The sequence below is a fragment of the Hippopotamus amphibius genome, chromosome 9 (assembly GCF_030028045.1).
Source record: "Hippopotamus amphibius kiboko isolate mHipAmp2 chromosome 9, mHipAmp2.hap2, whole genome shotgun sequence".
NCBI classification, from domain to species: domain Eukaryota; kingdom Metazoa; phylum Chordata; class Mammalia; order Artiodactyla; family Hippopotamidae; genus Hippopotamus; species Hippopotamus amphibius.
Window position 1 is genome coordinate 139,637,506 of NC_080194.1, and position 18,696 is coordinate 139,656,201.

Here is an 18,696-nt window from a genome sequence, read left to right on the forward strand (position 1 = left end):
TGCCATTGACCGTGTCCCGATCTCCCAGCCCACGTCCACTACCTAACACTGTACTGTATGTCCTAACCAGTGAGTGTGACAGCTCAGCTCTTTGGATCAATCTTTTTTGATTTCGTAGTGAGATTTTTAAACTAATTAGTGTATTAGCTTTTGTGAGATTGTGAGCAGAGCTCTTCCTCCTGTGCCCCCTCCCGTGAAGCGTTCCGCTCTGGTGGTGGGCACACTGGGGCGGAGTGTGTGCAACACTTGTGATCAAAAGATGAAGACAGTATTCTGACAAAATATGGAGGTTAATTTACACTACATTGTATACGTAAGAATTAAACTATTAAGTGTCACGGGTAAAAGTTCTAAAAGGTTAATTTCTGTCAGATGCAGTAGGTGATGAAGGAAGGTCGGTATTACCAATAAGTGTTTCCTTAGGCTTTTCCTTTTCCTCAAGCCTGCCCATCCCTCCTGAAATTGGGCGCTGACTCCATCTTTGGCCTGGTCGTCCTCATAGTTGCTGACTTAGTGCTTTCTTATAGGACCCTTCTTAACGAGCAATATGCCGCCTTGTACTATAAAACCTTTCTGAATATGCATTAGGAATATTTTTTGTAGATTAGTAAAAGTGCATTCCTGTTTTCATGTTACTTTATTCAAAGCTAGTAAGTGCTTTCCTTAGTTTTCTAGTAACTAGGTGTAAAAATCATGTGTTGCAGCTTTACGGTTTTTAAAATACTTCAGATAAACTAAGCCTTCTTACCACCATCACCTCGCCAGATCACCGACACTGCGCCTGGACTCCTAACACTGACACCGCCCACCCCCCCACCCCCCGCCTCACTGCGTGCGCACACGCTTCCTGTCCTTGCCCTAACGATGTTCCTCGGGGTCTGTGAGGTTCTGTCAACCCCGCGCTCGTGCTAACGAAGTTCTGTACAACTGGCAAGAATACGAGCTTGGACCTTTCAACCACTAGAACAAAATTTTTTAAATTGACGGTTGCAGAATTGTGGAGTGTTTTTACATTGATCTTTTGCTAATGCGATTAGCAATATGTTTTGCATGTATGACTTAATAAATCCTTGAATCATGACTGGTAATACTGGAGTTCTTGAGAGCCTGGGGAACCACCTTCTGGTGGATGTGTGTTTGCCACCCTGTGAAACCCTGGGTTGTTGGAGATGTACATTTCCAGTGTGTTCCCATGCTGGCCGGGGCAGGGAGTGGCCCCACTGTGGGGAGAAGGTGGAGGGGCCAGCAGACAGTGAGGGGCGTGGAGTGATGTTGGGTTTCAGACCTGGTGAATGCTGGTGAGACGACTTGTGACATCCACGCAGCGATGGATGAGCATGTCAGCATCTTGGGCAGAGCTCTGGGCTGAAGGTGCAGGTGCTGGGACCTGAGCTGGCATCCTGGTCAGGTGGAGACTGACCATGTGATTCTTTCTGGAACCTGAACTTGCACTATAAGCAGCTCACGTTAGACGGCAGTTTTAAAATTTTCTTTTTTATTGCTTGGTAGTTATTTATTTTTTAAACCAAACATACATAATGCAGTTTAAAGACCAAATCTAAAGGTTTGCTACATAAACAGCAGTCTTCCCCCTTCACACCCTCCCCAGAGGCACCTATTTTGAGTTAAGTAATTCTTGACTCTTGTCTCCACATGGCTAAATCATATGCTTGCTTTCTCTTTGATTTACCAGATCCCTAGTTTATCAAAAAAGGAACAGCCAGATGGAAGGTGTGGAGGGTAAGGTATGGGGGAAGGGCAGGCCCTCCTGCGCCCTCTCAGGTACACGGCTCTCCCCACAGCTCCACTTGTTCACCAGCCTGGCAGCTCTCCAGACCGGGTCCCTTAGGGTTTGCTGGGGGCTTCATTTCAACCACTGGCCATCGGTGACTGATGGAGCCTGCAGCCTGTCCCCTCCCCAGGGCTCGAACTAAACCGTGTGCTTTTATCGCTCGTTGGATTTTTTGGTTCCAGCCATCAATGTCAACATTCCCACCTAGGTGGGTGTGTGGTAGCTCTTAAACCAACTGTAACCCCAGCCCTCAACACACCTTTCCCGGCCCTTCAATACAGTTGTTTGGGTTGGTGATAATATTCAGCGTCTATGTTACCACTGCCACGCAAATACTGAAGGCTGAGCTGTGTACTAACAGCATCTGCCTTTCCTGCACAACTTTTGTGGTTTCTTTTGGAGTAATAGTTTACTTGTTTTGTTTTCTGTGTACTTGATAATTTAACTGTGACTTTTCCATCTGTTGTCTAAATCTCTCAGGACATTTCTCTTACGTGTTGACCTTTTATTTTCTATATCTTGATTCACTGTTTTCTAATTTACTTTCTCATCTTGATGGACAGATTCTCCAAGAGCCTCCTCAGGAGTATGTGGGTGGGTCATCTATGCTTTTGAGCCCTTATATCTTTGAAAATAACTTCATTTTCCCTGATGCTTTTTAGCTGGGTCTAAAATTCCAGGCTGGAAAGAACTTCTCTTAGGCTTTTTGAAGGCAGCTCTCCCCTGTCGTCTTAGCCGTTTGCACTGTAGAGGGAGGTACGTGTATCTCCACGTCTCGTGGGGTCCCTCTGTGTCTCCGTGTCCTGGGTGGATCTTTATCTCCCATACCCTGTGCTTGGTGGGCTCAGTTCTGTCTGGAGTTTGACTCCCGTTATTCAGGTATCCCTTTCCCAGCTGCTTTTGATTTCGTCTTCCATGCTTTTCATGTCCAGGAGTTCCTTTTCCTGTAAATACTGTCCTCCAGCCTTGGGGATCAGTCTTGCGTTTGCAGCTCTTTTTCTGTCCCCAAGCTGTAGCTGGAAGGGTTTGAAGCTTCTCTTGTATGTTTCTTTTCGTCATTTGTTCCCCAAGTGTCTGGCAATCCCTGGTTCGCGCTTAAACACTGAAAACTGAAAAGCCGACTGGACACTGAGCACGCAGGTGGGTCACCCCAAGGCAGTGTTGCTCAAGGTGCTAGAGACTGTATTCTTTTCTGCCACTAGGAACGTACATGAATTATGTTTAGAAATGAAACCTGTAGCAACTGGACGTTACTGTGGCATTTCAGTCGAAGTTCTTTGCAGGTTTTCCAGAGCTAAAGTGGTGTGGCTGTGACAGCTGCAAGGCCCTGAGGGAGCAGGTATCCCTAGCGGTCTGATTTCTTCGGAGCATCTTCTTGAAGGTTCTGGGAGCCGAGCGGAGGAATGTTGTTCTGCTGCCCTGGTGTCCAGCACCCCCTTGACCCCGAAGCAGACAAGAAGCCAGATTCTTCCAGCCATCTCTCTGGCCGGTCCCTGCCATCTGCGTCCCTCCCCCGGTCAGAGGCGCCGGGGCATCTGCTTTGTGGACCATATCTGTTCTTGTCTTTTGCTGCCCACTTGGCCCAGAAGTCTGTTTACCTCTGGCCATCTGACTGTCCCTGTGTCTTCTTCCTGCATCCTTGTGGGTTTATTTATGCTTTCTAAAGAAATCCCTTTACTGTCATTTTGTGGGGTTTGGATCAGGTGTGGGGAGCAGTCAGATGTCTGAGCATCTTCAGTCTTTAGCCAGAGAGCCAAGAAAACTCAAGACTTCATTTTGTTGTTTAGAGTGGACAGAAAAAAATGTTTACAATGTGACTATTGTAAAACTACCCAGTAAAACAGACCTTCCCAGAAACATCCACTAGAAGAGTCCACGGCTGTGCAGGCACTCATGATGTGTAAGTGCTCCATTTCTTAACTCGCTCTGAATACACTGGCCAACCGCCACGAATATCCCACAAGAACTGAGCCATCGCCTCGAGGCTGATGAAACAAGCAGACTGAACAGGGATGGGCGCTGACTCCCAGCAGAAGCTCAGCTGACCCTCCCTTAGTGCCACCGACAGAATTGCAGTCTGCACCCTCGCCACTGATACTGAGCTTGTGCAGCCAGGCAAGTCCAGTTTGCAGAATACACTGCACAGGCTGATCTAAGCGGGCATGAGACGACCCTGTCACTGAAAAGGTGGCCCGAGGGGCAGGTGCCTACAGATCCGTTAGGGCCTTAAACCGGGCTGTGGGGCTCCCGGGAATCGGTGGGCGTCCTGCTGCTTCCAACACGCCTGCTTGGTCTCGGGACGCCCATCACCTCGTTGCTCTTCTGGCTCCTGATTCTGTGAATACTGTGGTCCAAAGTACTTCTCTGATTACTCAGTCATTTAAGAGACCATCAAAATCTGCTCGATGGACATCCGGGTGTTGGCATCGTGGGGCCACTCGGACATTAAGTCACTGTTGGAACAGCAGCAGAGTCCACCGTCGGGAGCAGCTCCCAGTCGCTCTGGTTATGCCACGTCAACACCAGAGCCTCCCTGGGCCGGACAGGAAATGCAGGTGGCCCTGTCAGACACCACTCTGTCCAGGGCTCTCATCAGGATGTCTGGCATGTGGTCTGTTAGCATCTTTGGGCCGATGAGTATTCTGCTGAATTCCGATTCATGTGACCATCTCACGCTATACCGAGCAGCAGGATAGCAGGAAAACCTAGAAAAAGAAAAGTGAGTGAGTTGAGCATCGCTTCAAGTCTCACCCCCGTGCATCTCCCTGACTGCGTCAGGCCCACCACACTCACCTCCCCGAAGTGCCCTCTTCCTCCAGGTGGATGATCCTGCCGGGAGGGTAGAGAGGCGGGTACCTGGTGGGGGACTCGAGCGGGGAGTCACTGGAGAAGCTGTAGGCTGGGGACCCGTGTGCCAGCAGGCTCTGCTCCCCGAGGAGAGGCTGTGTCAGGTCGCCCCCGTCCAGCTCCGTTGGCAGGTCCTCGGGGCTCCCTCCAAACAGCTCGTACCAGCACCCGTGTAGCAGGATCTTGTACTGAGGGCAAGACCAAGAGGGCGGCACGCGTGTGACTCCGTGAGGCTTTCACAGTCCCCAGAGACCTCCTGGGACCCGTGAACTGGTGCCTGTGATGACCCCAGAGCTCAGAGGCCTGGCTGTTTTGTTGTCAGCATGGATCTTACGGATGTGGAGGTCGGGAGCCCAGACTCAGGTGTCTCTGGGGCAGTGACGCCATCACACTTGAAGCAATATTTAAAAATCAAATTCAGGCAGATTTTGAGGAAAAATTACCCTTAATTCTCTTTAAGCAATTAGTTTTACCATTTCCTTAAAGACAGTAGCTACTAAATTTTTTTTTTAATTTGCGGTGGAGTGTAGCTGATAAGGAGAAAGTTTATTTTTAAACTTTTTTTTTCTGATTAGCAACAACAAAACGTGTCACAAAACAAACATGTTAAAAAGTGAAAATCATTTCTAATCCCACTATCTAAATAAAACCACATTCTGGTGTATTTTTTTGGTCAAAACCTCATCACCTACCCCTCCCTGGGTCACACTCTAAGAATCAGCTTTAATCCTGCCCTTTTTAAAAAAACGCAATACATCATCGATGTCTTCATCAGTAAACATAAATGCATTTATATTTGTAATGCCTGAAATTCCACAGGACAGCAATACAAGCATCTCTTAAACTCTATCTGGCAGCCTTATTTTCTAAGCTTTGGGACCAAAGGCATCAGAATGCTGTTGTGACCAACAGCACTAAGAAGTATGACAAAAAAACAAATCACTTAACCAAACAGGGCTGGTTCTATGGTAGTATCTTCTAATTGCGCCATCTTCCCTGTGCTTGGTTTAGCCGTGCACCTCAGGCATCCTCTGCACAACACCAGACAGCAGTCCGTGCAGGGGGTAGGAGAGCCCTGGGCTACGAGGCTCTGAGTTTAGAAACACCCTCTCGAGGCCACAGACAGCCTGGTGGGGAGGCCCCAACCCCTGGTGGTCCTCTCCCGGGGCCCCGAGTCACCTTGGGCTTGTTGCAGTGAGCAATCACTCGCAAGATTCTCCTCTTCAAATCTTCCAAGTTGGTCACACTTAACCTGTTGAGCAAGAGACCAGACTGAGGCTCAGCTCTCTGCCCCTCCCGCCAGCCCCAGCCCAGGCTGGGCAGCCTGCAGACTCACCTGGGAATCACATCCTTGCCCAGGACAAGGGACACAATGAAGGTCTTAGAGTATTCATAAAGGGATTTGCTGAAATTAAAAAAAAATTTATGATTACACTGCCCACAGAAGGCTTCCAAGAGAAAGCAAGGAACTGTGCCAAGTCAGGAAGGGGTCAGTTTTCACAGAACTCAACTCTATTCTCCATCCCCTAAAGGAGAAGAGAAATAAGAGACTCCAGTGAGAGCAACTCACTGGCCAGATAACTACGGGGTACTTAACCCACGGTGGTATCAGTAGAGTCGGACGAAGCCGTGGAAGAGTGACTACAGACGCCTCCTACAGGCAGGGGTGGTACTGCATGGCAGCAGCAGGGGAGGGGTGGGCTTTTGCTAAACAGTGCTGAGACAGTGCAATGAAACTGAAACTCCACCTCATGCTATACACAAAAAAACCCAAATTAAACATAAAGACCTAAATAAAGGTGAAAGGCCAGACTAAAAGGCTTTTAAAAGATACAGTAGGAGACCAGCTCCATGTCCTTAGGAAAGAGAAAGACTTCTTAAATAAGAAACAAAGACCCAGAAATCATAAATGAAAAGAATGACAAATTAGTCAATGTTAAAATTAAGAACTGATAAACTGAAGATGACTCAAAGGAAGTAGAAAGACACATCAAGGAGTGAGAGTATATTTACAACACATACTTGCAAGCAACAAAGAACTGATGTACTGAAATATATACACAAATCAATGAGAAAAAAAGATGATACAATAGAAAAATGGGCAAAAGGAACTTCATGAGTGGAAACTCAATAAATATATAAAGAGACTCAACTTCATCACGGAAATGGCAAATTAAACAATGAAGCGTCACTGCACACCCATCAGATGGGTGTTTAAATGCTAAATCTGACATATTGTGAGTGAGAACATGGAGAGATGTGCACGCTGCAGGGGAGGGTGTGAACGGGTGCAGCCACAACACATGAAGGCTGGGTGTGTGCACACTCCATGACCCAGCGTGCCTGTGACAGCCCGGTGTCTGTCACCAGGAGAACAGATAACCTGTGATACGTGATGAAACATAAGAAGAATTTACACAATAACACTTTACAGGCATCAAACAATGTGAAACAAAAAAGGAAGTAACAGGAAAAAAGTATAATTCCATTTCTCTAAATTTCAAAATCATGCGAATCCAAACTATGTAGAGACATGTATACAGGTGGTAAAACCATTTTTTAAAGCAAGGGAAGGGATGTCCCTGGCAGTCCAGTGGTTAATACTCCGAGCTTCCGCTGCAGGGAGGTGTGGGTTCAATCCCCAGTTGGGGAACTAAGATTCCACATGCCACATGGTGCAGCCAAAAATTTTTTTAAAAATTAAACAATAAAAAGCAAGGGAAGAATTTTCACAAAGATGAGGACAGTGATTCTCTGTGAACAGGAAAGGAGAGGACACACAGGGACTCCACTGATCTGCTTTCTGCTGTTATACAGTTTTGTCTTTCCTAAAATGTCATGTAAATGGAAATTAGTAAGTAATTTCATACAGTGAGGTCTCTTGTGTCGGGTTTTTCACAGCAAAACGCATCCAAGTTGTATGGATGTTTGCTTATTCTCAAAAACATGTTTTATCTTTGTTTCATTGCACACAAAAAAAACCAATTATTTTAAAAAGTCACTTTCTTGTCTTTTTATATGTACAAATAAGTTTTAATATAAAAAGTTTTTTAAAATTTTAAAGGTACACAAATATGTATAGAGATATTGATAGAATTATTTATAATAATGAAAAAAATGAAAAGAATGTAAATATCAGTACTGGGATAAGTAAAAGTGGTATAACCAGATGATAGAAAACTATGCAGTTGATTTAAAAACATGTTCTCAAAGAATACTTAAGGATGTAATGTATATAGAGTATTAGGAAAACATATCCCCCCCCCACCCCCACAGAGAGCTAGAAGACAGCAAACCTAAACAGTTACTGTGTCAGCCAAAAAGTTCATTTGGTTTTAAGTAAAAATAAAAGACATTTTTCATTTTCACGAAGAACTTTATTGAACATAGTCACCAACCGAACAAACTTCTTGGCCGACCCAATACAACTATGATTTCTGGGTAGATCTTGATCTCTCCACCTATTTATACTTTTCAAAATTTCTATGATGGATACAAATTTATTTTTTTACCCCTTTGATTTTTTATTTATTTTTTTTATGGTCATACAAATTTCTTTTATAATCAGGGCAAATGTTATACAGGATTAAGTATGTTGAGTTAGAAAAAATAATTTAATTTTCAAACAAAAAAAATGAACTAGTAACCAAATTCAGTAAAGTTGCAGGATACAAAATTAATATAAGGAACTGTTGCGTGCGTTTCTATACACTAATAATGAACTATCAGAAAGAGAAATTAAGAAAACACAATCCCATTTATAACTGCATCAAAAAGAATAAAATACCTAGGAGTAAATTTAACCAAGGAGGTGAAAGACCTGTACAGTGAAAACTATAAGCCACTGATGAAGGAAATTGAAGACACAAATAAATGGAAAGGTATTCTGTGCCCATGAATTAGCAGAATTATTACTAAAATTTCCATATTACCCAAAAGAATCTACAGATTCAATGTAATCCTAATCAAAATTCCAATGGCATTTTTCACAGAAATAAAACAAACAACCCTAAAGTTCACATGGAACCACAAAGACCCCTAATGGCCTAAGCAATTTTGAAAAAGAAAAACAAAGCTGGAGATACCATGATCCCTGATTTCATACTATAATACAAAGCTAGAGTAATCAAAACAGTATGGTAATTAGTACAAGTACAGACACATAGATCAATGGAACAGAACAGGCAGCCCAGAAATAAGCCCACATGCTTACAGAGAATTAAGAAAGGAGCCAAGGATACACAATGGGGAGAAGACAGTCTCTTCAATAAACGATGTTGGGAAAACTGGACCACTATCTCACACTATACACAAAAATCAATTCAAAATGGGTTAAAGACTTGACTATAAGAACTGAAATCATAATACCCCTAGAAGAAAACATAAGCAGTAAACTCCTTGACATCAGTCTCGGTGATGATTTTTTGGGGAAAACAAAGACGCTTACTTGCAAGATATCCGCACCCCCATCCCATGGTCACTAGAGCATTATTTACAACAGCCAAGACATGAAAACAACCTAAGTACCCACTAATGGATGAGTGGATAAAGAAGAGGTGGGGTGTGTGTGTATGTAATGGAATATTATTCAGCCATAAAAAATAACAATAACAAAATCTTGCCATTTGTGACAACATGTTTGGACCTTGAGGACATTATGCTAAGTGAAGTAAGTCAAAGAAAGACAAATACCATACGATCTCACTTATTTGTGAAAACTGAAAAAACAAACAAACCAAGCTCATAGATTACAGAAAAGAGACTGATGGTTGCCAGGAGGGTGGGAGGTGGTAGTTACTGGGGGTGGGGTGGGGTGGGGACTGATCAGGGGGAGGTGGGTAAAATGGGTGAAAGAAATCAAAAGGTACAAACTTCCAGCTATAAAATAAACAAGTCATTGGGATGTAATGTACCAACATGGTGACTACAGTTAATAATACTATATTGCATGTTTGAAAGTTGCTAAGAAAGTAGATCTTAAAAGTTCTCATTACAAGGCAAAAAGATTCTGTAACTATGATGACAGATATTAACCAGACTTATTGTGATCAGTTCACAATATATACAGATATCGAATCATTATGTTGTACACCTGAAACTAATATAATGTCAATTATACCTCAATTAAAAAAAAGGATCTTAGCATTACATCATTTAGGAAAACAAAGCTGTGATTAGAGAGACCTATGAAAGGCTATCCAGTCTCTTTTCAACCAAACTGTGCTTTGAAACAAATTTCTCCTGAGGATGAGAAATTATAACTAAACTGCAGATAAAATACTAGTTTTGAGCATATGACCTGTAAGAAGCATCTCGTTACAGGAAAGAAAACGAAGTACCTGAGCAGCCCCCTGGGTGGGGAGAAGGCGTAGCACCTGACCTGTGGATATGGGTTTCTGAGCATGATGGCCAAGAGGGCCGCGGCGCCTGCCCCCAGGCTGTGCCCCACGATGACCAGCCGGTATTCCTAGGGGACAAATGTAGGATACGTAAAGGTGAAGACGGCAAACAGCTAACGGCAGAGAAAATGAGAGCAAAGAAGAACGAAAATCTCACAGGTGCAATGCTGAAGGCTTGGCTCAAAATCCCGTCGTTGATGAGTCGTCGGTAAACGTATCTGGCAGCTTGAGAAATCCCCTGCAAGTGCAGATACAGAGGCGGCGGGCGACGGTCAGACAGGGCAGGACTACACGGCATCTCCTACCTGTGACCTGCCCCCCCCCGACAGGAAGGGGACCCTGGGGTCGGCAGCCACATCTGCCACCCACTGCTGTACCCCTGGCACCTGGTGCAGGGCTTGGCATGACGTAGGGGCTCAAGAAGTATTTCCACGAGTGAATAGGTGCCATCAAGAACATCTTTCCATGTCGACGGATATTTCTATGGCTCTTCCTGTAGCTACAAAGCATTTTGCTGTATGGCCGTCCCACAATTTACTTTAGCTACGTCTTCATGGTCGGTCCGATTTAGATTATAAATGATCTTTCAAAATTATGTTAAAATGTAAAGTTCTGAATCAGTGACAGTGACTGAGTAGCCACTGTTCCTCTAAAAGCAGAACTAAAACCATCGGAAGTGAGTTCTAGGGAGGTCAGGCTTTGGTTTAATTTCAAAAAATTAAATGTAAAACTTCCCAACAAATACAGCTGTCCCACGAAACAGACTTCTTGAAAATTACGTAGTTCCCATCGAGGAGAGACAAAGCTGTCAACCAAAAACCTTTCCGAAGTGCTTCCTACACAACATGGGACTGGCCTGGCCACGGCCCCTGCAGCCTAATTTCCAAGGATGAAAAGGGAGAAATTCCATATAAGATGGGACTGTTTTCCTCCTCTTTAAAGCTGCTGCAAATGCCTGGTTCAATAATTCTATAACCCTGTGAGCAGACTGCAGACCCTGCCTCATGTAGGAGGAACGAGGAGGGCTGAAGGGTTAACATGCTGTGCACAGTCAGACGCGCTTCTGGACAAACCGTCACATCTCCCTTTCTCCTCCTTCCACTCGATGCATTCGACTTCCACCAACACTTATTAGGCACCTACCACGTGTCTGGTTCTGGGCAGCCAGAGCCACTCGGCATTTGGACCACAACTCGGCAGGTTGTGAGTCTCCCTGGCACAGGCGTTCCAGGTGAAACGCCAAGGCTGTTTTCAGCTGCACAGCTTTGTCAGAGCCAAAACTCGGTACCCAGGCCAAGGGCTGAGAACGGCTGGTGCCCTCAGGCCCTGAGCAGCTGTCCTCCTGGCTGGAGGGTGGGAGCTGTCACTGAATGAACCGGTGCTGGAGGAGGCCTCAGCCAAGGGCTGGCCAGGCTGGCAGTGTCGCAGTTTGTGGGGGCACAAAGCCTTGGTCTGTGGCCCAAGTTCTTGTAAGACCAGAGCCACAACCAAGCCCAACGGGCTCTGAGGGTATTCTGTGGTTAGCTAGTTGATGTATCTCTATAAGTTTAAATTTCTTATTTGTTTTTCCTCACGTACACCCAATAACAGTTAAACTGAACTTTTCTGTGAATTGAGGTATAAAAAGACAGCTAAGGATTAAAGGAAAAAAATTCACATTCCCAAGGCGATCAAGCTCCTGACTGGTGGCAGAAGAAAAGCCAAAAGCCTCCACCCTGGCTCTTCCCGGGAGAGTTCAGGCACCGAAAAAAAAAAAACCACCTGCACACAAAAACAAAAAACAACAATAACAAAAAAACCTGGAAGGAAAAAAAGTTGTCCAGATGGGACACGGGGGTTCAATTACCAGCAGCAGCACTCTGGCAATAACACACGCTTTTATAAAAATTTATAAAAATTAAGCACTGTATTTAAAAAATGATTACTACAGAAGTAATACACGTTTTGGTTAAAAAACACAAAAACAGCGCAAGCCCACTGCCCTCCACCCCTGATGTCCTTCTTCCCCGAAGGGGCTGCTATACCCTTTAGGAGGGAATCATCCCAAGCTTTCCTTCAAATGTTAAAACACTCAGCCCTGCAACCTCATTAGTCATCAGGAAGATGCAAATCGAAACCACAGTGAGATACCCCTTGACCACGAGGATGGCGAAAGACAGAAGGGAGGGAGGGAGGAAGAAAGAAAAGTGTTGGTGAGGATGCGGAGAAATGGGAGCCCGCATTCTTTGCTGGTGGGGATGTAAGATGGTGCAGCTATGTTGGAAAACAGTTTGGTGGTTCCTCAAAAAGTTAAACAGAGAAATAACAGAAGATTCAGCAATCCCATTTCTGGGTATATTTCCCCCAGAACTGAAAGCAGGGGCTCAGTTCTCTGCACACCCACGTTCACAGCAATTTTACTAACAGCCAGAGGCCATTCTGACACCTGCTGTGGCATGGATGACGCATGAGGACATGGTGCTCAGTGAAATAAGCCAGTAACGAAAGGACAAATACTGCAGGATTCCACGAATAAGAGGAACATAAAACAAGCAAATTCACAGACACTAAAACGGCGGTTCCCAGGGGCGGGGGGGCAGGGAGGTAACTGCTCTGGGCGGCCATGCTCACCCTTCTGGGAGGCGCTTATGCACCCCTGCCCCCCCAGCACAGTAACAGTGAAACGGGAACTTGGTCTTGTGACATCCGCAGAGAAAACGTGTGGAATGACACGCAGGAGAGCGCCGAGTGTCCACATCTCAGGAGGGGTCTGCGCGCGAGGGCCTGCTCGCACTGTGCTGCACTGGAGCGTTTCTCACCATGAGGAAGCACGACTCTAATCACGGGAGAAGGAACGCATCCAGATGACCCTTGTTAATCTCTCAGGGCTGCAGTGGGAAGTCGTGCTGGACCTGGCACGCGGCAGCTGTTCGCTACACGGTAGCAGTAACGGGAGAGACTCAGAGCTGAAAAACCTCAGACCCCCTGGAGCTTCCCCATGACGGAACATTCCAGACCACACACCCTCGGCTCCTACCTTGTGTGCCCAGCAGTCCTGCACCTCACACTCAAGGTTGAGGGGCTCGCTCTCTGCTGACAGGTCCGTAAGGATGTCCTGGAAACAGCGCGTGGGAAGAGGCCGTCAGCTGGGCTGGGCTGAGCTAAGGGTGGCTGGGTGGGCATCCCTGGAGGGACGGCGGGGGTGGGATAGTCCTCTCGGCCAGGCTGTTGAGAACTGGACCCCCGGTGCCTGAACTCGGGAGAGATGCCAGGCGGCCAGGAAGCTCCTGAGGGACCTACAGTGCGATCAGGTATGAAGACTGGGAAGGGGACACAGGACATGTCTAAGACGCACCCTCTGCCCCCCGTCCCTGCACACAGCATCTAAGCACCCACAAAGCACAGAGCCCTGGACCAGGGTGTTGGTTCCTGTCCTCCAGGGGCCCAGTCAATGGCTGGCTGAAACCTAAGGGAGAGGAAGAGATGCACCACATGGAGCAGAAGAGGGGTGAGCACTGCAGGGCACGGGGGGCTTCCTGGAGGAGATGGCCTGAGCCAGAGCCTGATGGAAAAGCTGGCTTTCAGGAAGCAGAGGAGAGAACAGAGGCCGGCATCCTCACCCGGGGGGAGCAGCAGGGCCCACGGCAGAAGCATCTGAGTGCGGGAAGGAGACGGCGGGCGGGACGCATCGAGTGGCCACGGGCAGAGCCTGGGAGGCTGCTGTGTCCCTGGGAGCCGGTGAGGCCCACCTGCGGGGGGAGGGGCCCCACAGCTACACTATTTACAAGGTTGCACAGGGACACTGGAGCTGCCAGGGCTGGGAACCGTGGCGTGCGGAGTGCAGGGTGGGAGCTGGAAAGGTCTGGAAAGGTGGGGTCAGGCCCCACAGCGCCAACAGAGCTGCCACAAGAAACAGGAGCTTTGTATAACGCGCAGTGGGAGCCGCCAGAGGTCTCCGAGCGGCGGTAGGCTGACCGTGTTCTGGGAAGAGTCCTCTGTGGACAGTATAAAGGACAGATTGGGAAGGTGAGAGATGACAGACAGGGACTAAGGTAGAGAGCCTGCCGCTGGCCCAGGAAAGAGAGGCCTGGGGACAAAACCAGGGCTGCGGTGCTGGGACTGGAGAGGAGACGTGCTGGCCAGGCAGGACCATGCGCGCAGACTGGGCAGGAAGCGGGGAGAGAATGGGAGACAATCCTACCACTTCTCAGTGGGTGACTGACGGGGGCGGGGTGGGGCCCAGACAGGAGGGCAGAGCCGGGAGGGGGGCCCTGGATCCCGGTGAGGCAGGTGCGAGGCGGCCCGCAGAAGGTCAGGGAGAGCAGAAGAGGGTGGGGTCTCATTTCATCTCCTGGGTCAGCAGAGAAGAAACAACTAGGCAATGAGACCGAGGAACAGCCAAGAAGAGGCCAAAAAGCACGACGCAGGAGAGAAGAACGTCATCGGGTATCTCCAGGGGGCAGAGGCTGAGCAGGATGGACAGGATCGCTGGGTGGGGCGGGACAGCGGTGGTTCTCACGGGAGCAGCCGGGGTGGGGGGCGGGGGGCGGAGGAAGCGACCGGGGGAGCCCACGGCAGCAGGTACATCGGGCTGGCTGAGACCCAGAAGGGGAACTCGGGGGGACCTCACAGCGGGGTGACTTTCGACGACACGACGTAACCTACTGCTCTTTCTGGCTTTGAGTGCAGAACATCTGAGGGGAGGGTCACCCAGGTGGGGGGCCTGGGGAGACAAGCGGGCAGCCCCCTGGGAGGGGGGAGCCCAGCCCTGCCAGTGTCTAAGTTTCTGACATTTCTTGGTTAAAAGGAAGCGGCTTCATCTGCTTTTTCAAAGGGACGCAGTCCTGGGCTCGCTTCCCTGTCTTCCACGCCCGTGTTTCCCTGGGGCGGATGCTCACTTACGACAGCTCCCCGCGTCACCAGGGAAGCCCGGTCTCCCGGCGCCTGAGCTGCTGCCCACCCGGCCCCAGACCCCCGGGCCAGCACGCCAGGCTCCGTACCTGCAGAGACATGGTTCCTCTCACAGCCACCACCACCGACTCCTTCTTGTGGTCCAGAGCCACTAAGAAGGGAAGCTCATACACCTGGGAGAGAGAGCTGGGCGTGAGCACAGGCGCCTGCGGCCGCGGCCACACCAGCCCAGGGCATCCAGCAAGACAGCACCTCGGAGCACGGCGCGGGTGCGCTGACCCCCCTCTCTGCTCAGCCTCACCAGACGCGGTGGCGCGAGGCTCTCTGAACCCAGCACCCCGTTACTCTCGGGGGCCGGGGGACGCCCCCGCTCTGGGTAAGTGCAAGCAGCGGATGCCGGCTTTGGGCCCTGAAGGCACCCACTTCCATCAGCACCGACCGCAGGTCCCGCCCACTCCTAGGCTCCTGCCTTTGGGACAGTGGAAGCTCCTGAAGGGGCAGCGAGAGGCTCAGGAGTAGGAGCTCCGCCTCAGGACCTCCACTCGGCCCCGTTCCTGCCGTGCGACCTCAAGCAAACGTCTGAAGTCTTTGTCTCTGTCTCCACATCTTCAGGGAGGACAGCGTGGCGCCCAGGCCTCTGGCTGGTGTGCACCCTGAGGAAGCGCCCAGCTCGCGGGAGGCAAGCCATCAATGGTGGTGATGCCACAGGGACGGCCGCCTGTGCGCGGTGAACGTCGTGCGTTTGGAGCAAGCAGGAGAGGACAGATGGCCGCCTTCACTGCCCTGGTTTCCACAGAAGAGGGACTTCTGCCTGATGACGCCGCAGGGGCTCCCTGAAAGAGCCCCAGGCCCGCCCGAGCCTTCTGCGGACAATCACCTTCGTTAAACTCAACCCGCTCTGTCATCGCCACCTAGTGACAGGGCAGTGCAGGGCTCCTGGGCTCCTGCGCTTTGCTGGGCTTCAGATTCACCGCAGACATGAAAACAAGACCCCGGACCTTCTGATCTCAGTGGGAGGGGTGTGACTTTTACACTCCCCAGGTGAGTCCAAAATGCAGGAGTCTGAGAGCCAGTGGGCTCAAGAACAGGACACCAGCGGTTCTCAAACCATCTGCACACTGGAATCATGGGGGACCCCTGAGCTGGGGTCGCATTACCACAGATTCTGACTTCATTCATCTGGGCTGTGGCCTGGGCTTCAAGTTTTAAAAGCTCCCCAGGAGACCCTAGTAGACAGCAGACGTGAGAGCTGCTGGGCTTTGCCACAGGGTCTGGGCTTTTGTTGCCTGTGAGGACCACATGGGGAGCCCTGAAGCAACGCAGGACAGGTCCCTGATACCAGACAGACTGGCTTCTGCAGGTTCACGAACCAGCCCTGCAACTCCGACACCCTGGCAAGTATGAGACCCACTGCACTGCATTAACAGCATGGAGCCCAGACCCAGAGGTGAGGATTAATTAACCCTGGCACCTGTGTGGGCTTAACGCCAAGCGCAAGTCACTGTTCTTCAATAAAAACGGGCTCAGGTGAAACACAGCGCAGTCTCCCTGAGGAAGACGTTCTGCCCCATCTTACGTGAGAGCTGGGTGGGCCGAGACAGAGGGCTAAGTTCAGGGGTGAGTACGTGTCTCCGCACATTTTTCTGGGGGAACAGGTTATAACTTCCACCAGAATCTCCAAGGACTCCAGGACCCAGAAGAAGTTAGGAAGCACTGCTCGCTCTACCTTGTCGTGAAAGCTGACGTGAATGAAATCGCGGTACTGCAGCCCCGTCGTCTGCAGGATGGAGCCAAAGTGACAGTTGAGCTGATCGCCTCCAACCAAGTCATAATCGGTCGTCTGGCTTCTGCAACTACAATGAGGGCAGAGGCGTCACCGCGCCAACCGGAGGCCCCTGCCGCGGACGCCCCACCCCATCGTCCCGTTTCCCAGCAAACGTGAGGACGCCTGCCGCCAATTTTCACAACTCCTTCTGGCTGACCTGTAACGGCCTTTAAATGAACTTCTGTGTACACTTCTTACTAGAGTCTGACTTCTGGAATCTTACTAATGCTTTACATATTCAAAAGATAAACTAACCAGGATGAGAGAGACCCTAAAATCGCCAGGAATGGGAAAAGCCGGCACCAGGCATCTCCTGATACGACGTTCTAAGGACACACGCGCGGCACAAAGCATCCCTGCCAAAGGTGTGTAACTTGAACCTAATCATGAAGAAACCACTGGACAAATGCAAAGTGAGGGCTGTCCTACAAAATACCTAGACTGTCCTTTTCAAAATGTCAATATCGGGCTTCCTAGGTGGCGCAGTGGTTAAGAATCCGCCTGCCAATGCAGAGGTCACGGGTTCGATCCCAGCTCCAGGAAGATCCCATATGCCGCGGAGCAACTAAGCCCGTGTGCCCAAAAAAAAAAAAAAAAAAAAAAAAAAATGTCAATATCATGAAAGATAAAACAATAAAATAAAAATGACTGAGGAACTCTTCCAAATTGGAGGAGACTAAGGAGAGATGACAACTAAATGCAACACATGACCCTGGAAGAAAATGTGCTACAAAGGGTATTATTTGGACAACTGGAAAAACTGGAATAGCTAATGATTAATGATAAATTTCCTGAATTTTACAATTGTACTGTAATTTATGTCAAAGAAAGACCCTGTGTTTAAGAAATACAAGCTGAAGTAATTAGAGGTAAAGGGGCGTGATGTCCGCAACTGCACCTCCAATGGTTCTGGGGGGAAAATGCGTATTTATAGAGAGAGTGATACAGCACGTGACAAAACTGAGTCACAGCTGGTGAGCCTAGATATAGGACATGGGAGTTCTTAGCACTGCTCTGGCGGTTTTTGAAATATTTCAAAATAGGAAGCTTTTTTAAGAAAACGGAAATGTGATCATTTTTAGCAAATAAAGTACTGACACCACAGCAAGCAACACCCGGAGCGGAAGGAGGATGGAGGCCTCAGCCGGTGCGGACCTACCAGTCGCCACCAATCCTGCACAGCCCCGTGAAAGGGTTTCTGTAAACGTAGAGAGGCCATCCGTAGGCAGCTGCCGCAAACTGCATGTAGTGGTGGCAGTTCTCTAATTCTGCATCCAGATCAGCTTCCTGCAAGAGAAGAAGAGCTTTTTGTTTAGGGGAACCCATCATAGAAAGGATCAACATACGATGATCTTTCTTTTAAATTTAACTTTCATTTCATATTGGAGTGTAGTTGGTTTAGAATGTTGTGATAGGTTCAGGTGTGCAGCAAAGTGATTCAGTTATACACACACATATATCCATTCCTTTTCAGATTCTTTTCCCAGGCAGGTTATTACAGAGTAGTGAGTTCCCTGTGCTATACAGTAGGTCCCTGTTGATTATCTACTTGATATACAGTAGAACACACTATGATCTTAAACCTGAACTCAAATTCCTGATTCTTCCCTTTTTTTTAGGGAACAGACCTTTCGAAAGGAGGAAAACTGGTCCTTAAATATAGACAGAAGGACCCCTCATTTTAGGAGAATAAAGAAGTTAGCAGCAAAAATCCCTAATGACTTTTCTGACTTCTGGTGAAATAAGCCCGTGACTTCCTGTAGGACACACGTGCAGATGCCACTGAAAGAGACAGGCTGCTGGGAACTGGGTGCAGAGACAGACACACGACCTATGTGCCCCTTTCTCTTTCAAAAGCACAGAAGTCTGCAGTGGGAAAACAGTCGTCAAGCAAAGCTGCTCTGTTTCTGTCCCCAGGCCCAGAGGCGAGAGCAGACACTCTG

The 18,696-nt window shown here is 48.5% G+C and overlaps 1 protein-coding gene across 8 annotated transcripts in view; it reads right to left on the reverse strand.

Moving 5' to 3' along the window:
• Positions 1-1,478: 1,478 nt before the first annotated feature.
• Positions 1,479-18,696, reverse strand: part of DAGLB (diacylglycerol lipase beta) — a 28,222-nt gene continuing 11,004 nt past the window's right edge. For 5 of the 8 annotated variants that reach the window (XM_057748542.1, XM_057748547.1, XM_057748545.1 and 2 more), the window contains 10 exons: positions 17,913-18,040; positions 16,655-16,781; positions 15,018-15,101; positions 13,055-13,132; positions 10,196-10,276; positions 9,979-10,106; positions 5,976-6,044; positions 5,819-5,891; positions 4,586-4,827; positions 1,479-4,497 (listed from right to left, as the gene is read on the reverse strand). In XM_057748542.1, coding sequence (XP_057604525.1) covers positions 4,299-4,497; positions 4,586-4,827; positions 5,819-5,891; positions 5,976-6,044; positions 9,979-10,106; positions 10,196-10,276; positions 13,055-13,132; positions 15,018-15,101; positions 16,655-16,781; positions 17,913-18,040 — 1,209 coding nt within the window. In that variant the 3' untranslated portion in view covers positions 1,479-4,298. The remainder of the gene's footprint in view (positions 4,498-4,585; positions 4,828-5,818; positions 5,892-5,975; positions 6,045-9,978; positions 10,107-10,195; positions 10,277-13,054; positions 13,133-15,017; positions 15,102-16,654; positions 16,782-17,912; positions 18,041-18,696) is intronic. The other 3 variants (XM_057748543.1, XM_057748549.1, XM_057748546.1) reach the window with 3 other exon arrangements.